Below are 10,930 nucleotides of genomic sequence, written 5' to 3'. Positions count from 1 at the left end.
CAAAATGGGTTCTACTTAAATATACAAACCCTCCATTTAAACAGACAAGATCTAACAGAGTTAGGTACGAAGTGCTTTTGTGAAAAGCGATTTCCTATTCCACCTGGAATATTTTTACAAACATATTTAAACACGTTCCTTTATTTACACTGCTATTCTTCAAAGTGAGTCGTTGTTTCAGAATGATATATTTGTAAGTCTGATTGATGTATTATTGGTTTTTTTATTCTACAACGTAAAACCTTCGAAAATAAATGTTCAAACGTTGGACCTGAGGAAATAATTTAGGCTAATATTGTTTTGACATGACATAAACCGTGGTCCAAGAAGCATATAACACTTTTTCACAATTTTATTAGAAATTAATTCCTGTATTTACATATTAAAGAGGAAACAATCATTAAAATATACATCGCTGCAAGTTATATGCAATTATACAGATCTATGAAGAGATTCACACACAACCGTCTGTACATTATCAATCTAAAGCTATTTATTTATAAATAAGACGAAACTAGGCAAATAAATCTTAAAACAACTATATTAAAATATAATTTATTGTATGTACATTTTTGGTCCCTTTATTAATTCTAAACTTAAAATTACTCATAACGTTTTATAAATGCTACAGTTACATTAAGTGTTTTAGACAGATTAAATGGGAAACAAATTAAGTATTTAATTTAAGTTCTTATTTTAGAAATATCTGAAGAAAGAAAGAAATCACGTAGGCATGAGTAAGTAGTTTTTATTATATATTCTTAGAAGGTAAAAATTATTTAAAGAATAATTAATGAAACGAAAATACAGCTTTTACAATAATAAATTTTCAAATTCCAAAAAGTAACAGTTTAGTTAGTTCACAATAAACAAAGTATCATATTAATACAGTTAACTTATAGTAAAACTAACGTTTGTAATAAAATTAAATTAAAAATTTCTGTTAACATTTATGAAATTGAATCTGAAAAAATACTCATCATATTATCATAGTTGTAATGTTAACTACTCAATCCTAGCTGTCAATGTTTGTATTCTCGTATCCGTTTGTATTAATGTTGTGGAATAATTCATGGTCAGATGTAGCACCTAATGATTGCAATATGCAATGATTTTGAGTAATGTTTATACGAAGATCTTCTGAAACTCTCAGAAACTATGTAAATACAATAAACCGTAAAGAAAAACATTGGGTAGCAAAACAATGGACCTGCAAAACAGGTAGCGAGGTCGGTTCCCAGTTTTCAAAAACATTTTGATTAAAATTACACCCAGCACCAGAATAAGTGATGTTATGGAGATGGGCTTTTTGGGATTGCCTAAGACTAAATAATATATATGTACATAATCATTATAAAATACCAGACCATTGCACTCACTCCTTAATCTCTAATTTGTTATCAAACAGTAAATTAATAATGCACAGTTCACTGTGACATATAGAGAGCAGATTCTAATACACATTTCAAATGTTGTACCTAAACTTAAGTTTTTGTTTAAATACCGTTCAAAATTTCAAATAACACCAACAACAGTTTTTAATGGGTAACAATTTTACCACGAATCTAAAAGCATTTCTTATTAAACATTAAATGAAATATCAACTTAAAAAAATGCTTAACAGCTGAACATTTTACCAGCATTCAGGATAGAAACTTCATTAATAAAAGATTTATATTCACTTAAAAAGATATCAGACTCATAAAATAGTTTTTAGCACTTATCTGTACATATAATTTTCCTGAGTTCTTCGATTAAAATTGACAAACATCTTATGCCGTGCACGTTTTTCACTTTTACCAGAAAACCATAAATATATATACATTATTCTGGGATGCACAATTCAGTACTCTATTTGCACACTTTAAACAACTATTCACAAATATTTGCAAGTCTTTGTCTTTTCAATGGAATTTCCTTTGGATTTTTACAGGCGGACACGGAGTGGACAGTTCGACGCTCTGTTCGTCTCGGGAGTCGACCCCTAGCTCAAGTTAATGTTGTTTGTACAGCTCTCGTTTACTCCTCAGTTATATGATGGAGAGGGTGAAACACGATCATGAGACCTCACAGAAGACTACATAATCCTACTTCATCACTCTACTAGACTCGAGTTTCATCATACTCTCGATTAGTTTTGGATGCCTCACGAACTCCCCGATCAAGGAAAGAGGGCACGCGCGTACTTGAGCAGCAGCAGGGGGTTGAACCTGCCCGAGTCGCCCAGGGCGGCAGGACGGTCGCACTCCTCATCATATCAGTCTCTCCCTATACGTTTGTGTATCTGCGCGTGCTTGATCAGGTGGGCCTTCTGTCTGAACGCTTTTCCACACACCTCGCAGCGGAAGGGTTTCTCACCCGTGTGCGTCCTCAAGTGTACCTTGATATTCGACTTGTTCAGGAACCCTCTGTTGCAGATGGTACACCTGTGGACGGGTTTCTCCTTGCCGATACCTTCGCTGTACACGACGGTGGACGTGGCCGCGGCAGTCTTGCTCCTCGACCTGTTCTTGGACTTTTTGGAAGGCGTGGTGGTGTGAGGGAAGCTGACCTGCAGCTCGGGCGAAGGCCGAGAACTGTGGACGGGGTTGTACCGCACCAGGTCTGAGGTGGACACCACGTGACCGGGTGGACTATGCGCCAGGTAGGGGGTGGACGAGGACGGCGAAGGACACTCCGAGACCAAGCTGTAGGTGACTTCCTGCTTGCACGGCACTAGGGTGTACGTCAACTCGGGTTTTATTGTGGGTGGTCCATTTTGTAACCGACTCTGCAGCAGTGGCATGGAAGAGTATGACAGTTCTCGCTTGTGCTGAGCCACTTGCTGAAAAGATATGGTGACGGCGGGTGGAGGCGAGGGTGACGCTGAGAAGTGTGACGTAGCGGGCACAAACTCTTGCAACGTGTCCGTGGGTAGGATTGATTTACTGTTGCCGGACGGATTTTGCTCACACGCCGAATCGAACCAAGCATCAAGTTCCATCCAACTGTCCCTAGACGATCCGCAGTCTATATTGTTGTTGTTCGTGCTATTACTGCTGTTGTTATTGTTGTTGTTTGCTTGCGTGGTATCAGCGATGGCAGAGCCGAGCACTGCGGCGATGTCTTCTATGGCGGGGTCCAAAAGGATGCCGTTGTAGTCGACACTCTCCGTTTTAATATTGTCCAGAGGACAGTCCATGGTAGAGGAGGATACCACTTGGTCGGCGGAATAAAACATCGAGTTTTGGTTGGCGGTTTCTGAGGAGTTATTGTTGGCCTCCACGCGAGGAGGACTGGGCGCCGACGCTATCGTGTGGTAGTGGTGTCCGGGGATGCCGTTGATGCTGAGGTGGCCTGTGTACCCCGTAAAGGGGGGCAGAGGTTTCAGCTCGGCCAAATTGTTGTTTTGTTCCGAGGGCGATGAGTTTTTCAGGATCAGCTCGAAGTCGTCCATAGCGGACTTTGAGTTGGAATCCTCGTCCTCTGTGTCACCCAACATGGTCTTCTGGTGGGAAGCACTGCCCAGAAAGTGTTCGGAGACAGCCCAGCACGAGTTCATCAAATCTACGGGCATTCCTATGATGAACGGAGAGTCACCGCCGGTTATTTTCATTTTATTTGAAGACGACGATGTCGAAGGAGGCGGTGAATCCGGCGGCGCTCGGGTCGGACTCAGCCAGGGGGGATCCAGCGGAACTCTGCTCAGATCGACGGGCGGCCCATCGTCATCCGGAGGCTGATGAGGCGGAGAGGCGGCGACGTGGCATGATGAGGAGCGTTCTTTCGTCACCTGGAACACGACCACTCTGTCAGAGAAGATAGAGGTGCGATATGTGTGCATGCAGAATCCAAATTGTCTATACTAAAGAAAAAGCATTGTCGACAGAAGAATACAAGAAATAAGTTAGAAACCATATTTTAGATTAATTATCGTAGATTGATATGTTGCTACGATTGAAATCTTTTACATCAAACTTCTATGACAGACAGGCACAATAAAATTGATGAAATATATACCCCTTGATCGAAAGATACTGAATTTCACGGCGGAGTTAGTAGTATCCGGTTACATTCGCTTCACCCATTCATGGATGTCTTTAAGTTTATTTACTGTAGTGTAAACCACTGTTTTTTCACTCTTGTACCGACAGGATAAACTGTATATCAACAGTCTGTATATTGATGTTCCTATTCAAATTGCCATTACATATGCTACAAGGCCTATATTTTTAATTGTCAACTTTTGTAAAAGTGTATTATTAGGCCTACTTGGAAAGGTCTATTAATTTGTAGTTATTATTTGGTGTGTAAGAAAACCTACAATAATTTCGTGTGTATTAGTAATTTTATTTTCAAGTTTGAAAAATGCGAAATTGTATCGGTATAATGGACACTTTCTTTTATTTAAGAAAAAGAATATATCAAATTTAAATAAACTTAGGAACAGTTGTATATAAAATTGAATTAACCAGAAAACACCACCGGATGAACGAAGAAGACTGGTAAAAAGAGAAGAAAGTATAAAATTATAAAATTTAGGTTGAAGAAGCAAGATGGAGGGGGCAAGAGAGAGTGGAGTATTAACCTTGACACTTTCTCTTGTGGCCTACAAAGTAGAGATTCCTGCGCGATCTGCCGACTCCTAGTGCACCTTGAATTGTATATCAGACAGTACGCGGTGAGCCAGCGGCTGGCTCAATGTCAACAGCGTATATCTGTGGAGTGCGAGCATGACTGCACTGCGTAATGTTGGAGACTGAGCGGTCACTCAAAACTACATCAATAGCTTGTCAAAGAACGATTCACTCATTAATCCGCGTGAGAGCTTAAAGAAGAGTTCTTTTTACTTTCTATTCATTCATAAGGCAAACTACTCATAATTATCTTAAACTGACCACAAAGCATAAAATTGTAAGACATTTCAAGTCTTATTTATGTTGTCAGATCGCGGTTTGGTGAATTCAGAAAGTAATAAATAAATCTGTACCAGGTTTAGGGAATTCTTCATTCTAATTCTGATCTAGTAGCTTACGTTAAATGTGTAAAAATGAATTATAAAAATACGACTTAAATATACGAGTTTCTATTACAAGTATATTGTTTTCAAATTAAATGGTCATTTTCACAGTACTTACTGGTATGTTGAAGAGAATAAGTATAATATTGGCATCGCACATGTTTTAAAGTCTATAGTTATTATTTGTAGCTGCATTGAAGAGCCTTTTTCAAACAAACCACTTAAAACACATTATTGTACTTAATTCTTTAAATCTGTCTTTAAAGTATTGTCAGCCAATTCAGGAAGTTTCTGAAATGTTCTAGCCTCAGACGCACTGGGGATTCAAGACACGATTGTTAAATTTTCCACCTAAAAATCTCTACTCATTATAAAATGTTAAACCCTACTGGAACTCGAGGGTAGAATCCTAGTGAGAGAATCGAGCCGCACAATTAGGAACTAGAATTCAAATTTAATAAACATAGGAAATGTTTTGTTAATGACAACCACATCTATGCACAGATAAAGTCGTAAAAATAAAATTATTTTAAAGTGTTGTTTTATATTAATAAAAATTACAGCATTATTATTAATGCATGTAACTAAAATACTTTCAAGGGTTTCACTGTCAGTCTTAGTTCGCACATCGAAGTGCCAGTAATTCCGGATAAAATCAACATTATCTCGTCAAGATTGCACTGTTCGTGGCAGTGGCAGTGGCAGCAGGACAGACTACGTTCTAAGGCTGGTTTATTGACCTTCTCTCTAGGTCGGGAGAAAGTAGTCGTAGCGCTCGTCAGAAGAAAGCGCGGCGCAGAGACACGGCATCTACTTAGACATGCCAGGAGCGAGAGGATTCTCCGGTACTCTGCCAGAGGCATCCACTTGACATTAACTCATTTCATTCCGCACAGCGTATTTAAAATAAGGTTAAAAAACTTTTCCATGATATTCGTTCCAATATCCGCACAAAGAGGGAGGTTCAGGTATTGATATCTTTATTTGGATATTAAAAAGACATCTTATTCATCATCGCAATATAAAAAAGTTGGACCCTTGGTCGTGGACATATAATCATCGGTATAGAGTCACCTCAATAAATCTACATTCAGTTCCAAATAAAATATTTATATTAGAGGTTTAAGAGTTTTAGTTAAACGCCACCTGTCTTCTACTCGCCACTACACTTGGAGTGGACAACACTCTGCAGTAGTGTTACTATATGGCAAAGGGATGATAAGGTCCTCATAATTAACAGCACTCTCCGAACCGATTAGGCCAGAAGCATTCTGGACAACGACACGTGTAAGAACGAAATTCCGCTGCTTTACGCGTTGCACTCGACATGATAGAGGAGAGTCAGCCATAGTAGGAGCCCCTGGGGAATAGCGGCTACAAGTCGCTACTGCCGTCAATCTCTAATTAGAAATGATTAAAAAAGATTAATATTTTTGTCAATAAATTGGAATCTCTATCAAAATTGCTGTAAAACTTAAGGATCCCGAAGGTAGATTAGATCGTTCATAATGATGGTATGTCAACTCCATGTATACATATATGTGAGGAGGATTGATCGCATTTTAAGGTTTAGCAAAGTCTATATGACAAACAAGAAGGAGAGGGAATGATTTTCTAATTTTCCTTGTGCTGCACATTAACTTTAAACAAGCAATTTTACATACCAGTTAAACCCCTCCTATTTATGATCACCTGTGAAATTAATGAAGTGATATGGTTACAGCTTGCTGTTCTAAAACACAACTTTTGTTCATCACAACGTATATACTACTTTAGCATGGTTATTCCTGCGTAAACTAAACAATAGTACAGGAAGAGACAGCTTTGTGCTCATGATACAAAACAGAAAACTTTACCTAACTACATTTGTTTGGTTTTTTTATTTCCTTCATGTTCTTAGTGCAAAGGTGTTTCATATGAGAAACAACTGACCAATTTTTTTCATCTGAAGGTTAGTCATAGAAAAACTTGGCTTAATTGCGGCATTTGTAAACGGGTGCTGTACTTAGGTAGTTCTAATTGAAACTAAAAAATGTGCAATCAAAATGTGAAAATAAATATTAAATTTATTACTAATTATAATGAATATATATAAATTTATATATATATTATATATATATATATATATATATACATTTATATATATCTACTTATGGCCAGCTTCTTTCTGAACCTGATTAAGTTTTAGACAAAGAAAATATATCCTACTACAAAACCCCGAACATTAAAAATATGCTCAGTATTTTTAAATAGTTTATGGTATATAATATGAAATAACAATTCAAGTCTAAAATATTAATTATTATAAACGTAAAAATGTCTCATTATCATAATCAAGAAGTCAAAAACTATGTCAAATAAATTAAATTTTTTATTTTAGTTGAGTGTGATATCAAATTAAAGGTAATTTTAGATTTTATAAGACTTAGTAGGGTTCGAATCGGTTGAGTATATAAAAGAATATTTACTGATACTGTATCAGAATATTTTAGAATCTTATACTTGTACAATCTTTTGCAAAATTGTAGAATAGTTACGTGTAAAGTGCTATAAAGTCTACTTTTTCTCGTATATCTAGAACTCTAAATAAATTATTGTTTTGGCAATATAAGAATAAATCAAAATTATATAAGAAGATACTTCAATAAACAATCTTTGCTCGAGCCACCTTCCATCGAGAAACGCGTTGACGTGGGGAGGGGTGGAGAGGGAAGAGCACAGTGGCTGAAGAATATGGAATAAACCTGCTGTGAGGAAGGTGAAAGTCCTGTTCTACATTTTGTTGATGTTATGGCTCAATCATCGAGCACTGGAAGCAAACATGAGCTACGGAGAAAGTAATGATGCAGCGGAAGCGGCGGAGAAATACGCGTCTGGAACCGTGGACCGTCATGAAACAGAGGTTCGCTCGCTTCTTGCGTCTTCGTTGATAAGCATAAATAAGACAATATGCGCTTTTCTTAAAAAAGTCCAAAAAAAGGATGACATTTTTTCGACATCTTTGGTCAACAAAATATGAACATAATCGTAAATCTGTAAGCAATACTTACAATAGTGTTATATGTTACAAAAATTATAACACTACATTTCGAAATTTGGAATCTAACGTTTTCTTCAGGTATCAAAGCATCTAACACGGATTAAGCAAGCATATGGAATTTACAACATATTCTGTGTAGTGCGCCGGTATTATGCAGTCTTTTAGTTTGTACGCGTTCTGACTGTTATAAACCTTCATACATGCTGAAATTTGTTTTTTTTTTAAGTACAATGTGTTCTGATGTCAAAATTTTCGGGTTCGATGGACACCGTCCAAAATACTGTCTTCCTTTCAAATATAAATCGTCTATAATGGATATTAAATTAAGGAATCAATTCTGTTTTAAATTTGTAACAATAGGTATAATTTATACGATAAATTGATACAAAGTGTAAACAATGTGTAACTGTGTACCGGTACGTCTAGTCTGGGTGCGAGTTTCAGTCATGTATCAGTATTGTCCAGCTCACGATAGTACTTCCCTCTCGTATTCTTGTTTAATTACTCTGACGAATTAATGACAAAATTAATTATCTATCAAAGTAATTAGGAAAGCAGGAGAGTGCCCATTGAGAGGTCATTGTTGATAAAGGAACTATTTATTATCTCAAATATTCGGCACAAGGGAGATGACGGAGTAGAGTTTCGGGTGGATTAATATTTTAATTTTGTAATAACAGTCATTTACAGTACCTTTTCTAAAAACAAGGCAATGGCAAAGTTTTTGAAATTTTAACAAGAAATTTAAATTCGTAGTTAGGCATTTAAATGAATAGTAAAGTTGAAATCGGGTCCAGGAAAAACACTGATCTGAATTGAAGGATATGAATTATAATTTCTGCATGAAATATGACTGAAATAATTACATATTTTTAAATATAAAGAATATAGGCCCTAGCGCTTTATAAAATATTTCCATTGAATTGGCTTAAGGTAAATCATGTTCTTATTTTGAAAAACTTGTACTTGAGCCAACTCCTTGTGAAATGATTAACCTTTTGTCTTCTTCAGGATATACTGCCTTAAAAAGCTATGTCTTCAAAATTAAATAATATTACCCTAACAAACATGCAGATATTACCACCACATATATTAAAATTCAGTTCATAATTCATCGCTCTTTAATTTTGGTTGCTATATTCTCTAACTATCCTTTTTAGTTATCCAGAGGCCAACATAATAATAACTAGTGACTATAGTTATTTTAAAACGAATCCCACTTAAGTATAATCCTAAATGTGTGAGTATCTGACACCAAGCTATAGGAACTCTCTGCTGATTGGTACGTCAATGTTTAATATATAAATAGAATAATTTACCTCGTTAGAAAGATTTATATGAAGAACAAATGACTGATTTTTTAGTCTGTACGAATGTAGGTGTAACTCCATAAATTTAAAAAGAATAAATTCATATAAACATGTGTTTATTTCTATAAAAATACGTAAAATCATACAATAAATCAATTAATCATTGATTTTATTATGTAATTATTATATTAAGTAAACATGGTTTGTATCGTGCTAAAACACTCGAACTCCTTTAATTTTCATATTGTTTTAGACTTGTGTGGAGGTTGCTTAAAGACACAGTATGTATATATATATATATATATATATATATATATATATATATATATATATATATATACCTTGATATTCATAAAGTTAAATCAAAATGTAACCATAAATTATTCCTACTCTTCAAATGTAGTTATATGGTTTTTTCAAGATGAAGAGAACCCATGTGAGAGAGTACACCATTTTGCTACATTTGTTGCAAATTATATGGTACAGATTTAATTTATTACTTTGCCAGCAATTTGGATTTTGACCTAGGCTTGAATTTTTATAATGTGATCTGACTGAAAAAACATAAAAATTAGAAATAATCAGTTAAAATGCATGGGCACTGTCCATTTTTAAACCGAGTAATTTTAGGAATTGTATTACAGTGCCAAATTTTTTTAGATTTGATATTTTTTTTTAGATGTGCGTGTATCTTCATCAAAAGTCGATTTAGATATTTTTGGACTGATGTACATTCGATATTAAATTTAAGTGTTTCTTCTTGTCTACCGTTCTTATTTCCTTCTCTTGAGATCTCTAATTTACGTACCGAAAATGTGTAAACAACACAAGAAACCATTCGATTATTTCTTTGCAATACAATTGTTATTTCCTTTTGGTTTTATCTAGCTACTTTACTGTAACTAAACTTCATTTATATAATCATAAAAAGGTTTCTTTTATTCTACGTAATCACAATTATAGTGTAAATCAAGGACTAAACGTATAATTATCGTATAGTGTTGTCTAATTTCATTTCAATTCTGAGAATTAACAATATAATCCCTGAGAACAAACAATATTTAAAGGCAGTTCTTCAAAGTTTGTGCTATTGTAAATTTTGTTTGAATACATTAACCAGTGTTATATGTACTAGCAATACGTTTCAAACGATTGGGTCGCTTCAACAAACCGGTTTCTTTAACAATATTGTTTCTCTAACAATGTGGTTACTTTAACTTCTGTCCCGGTAAAGAAGAAAGCTGGTTCACTATTTTTTCCTTCAACCTCAAGTCAATTGTAGCCGAATGATTGGTCGGCGAGCGGCGATGGTTGTGCCGGATGAATAGATTCATTGTGCGACATTGAGGTTATGATATCAGGCCAGTATGGCGACTGACAGCTGACTCTCCAGTATTGTTGCATTTATCTCCGGAAGTAGGCTGCGCGTCGGTTAATGGTGCCAAATAGTGCACGAACTCTCGGATAGGTTCCGCCACGATCGCTAACTATCACAACACGACGTGACATTCGCATTCAAGATGTACAAATCTGATAAAATGGTAACGAGACTTTTCTTTGTTTTATTCTTATTGTACAAAA

At 35.6% G+C, this 10,930-nt stretch overlaps 1 protein-coding gene across 2 annotated transcripts in view; it reads right to left on the bottom strand.

The window, feature by feature from the left end:
* Window positions 1–539: 539 nt before the first annotated feature.
* LOC124359263 (ichor) overlaps window positions 540–10,930 on the bottom strand; it is a 45,683-nt gene continuing 35,292 nt past the window's right edge. For both annotated transcript variants that reach the window (XM_046811873.1, XM_046811874.1), the window contains exon 2: window positions 540–3,772. In XM_046811873.1, coding sequence (XP_046667829.1) covers window positions 2,258–3,595 — 1,338 coding nt within the window. In that variant the 5' untranslated portion in view covers window positions 3,596–3,772 and the 3' untranslated portion in view covers window positions 540–2,257. The remainder of the gene's footprint in view (window positions 3,773–10,930) is intronic.

Source organism: Homalodisca vitripennis, chromosome 4, assembly GCF_021130785.1.
Source record: "Homalodisca vitripennis isolate AUS2020 chromosome 4, UT_GWSS_2.1, whole genome shotgun sequence".
Classification (NCBI taxonomy): domain Eukaryota; kingdom Metazoa; phylum Arthropoda; class Insecta; order Hemiptera; family Cicadellidae; genus Homalodisca; species Homalodisca vitripennis.
This window is presented reverse-complemented; position numbering and strand designations above follow the sequence as displayed.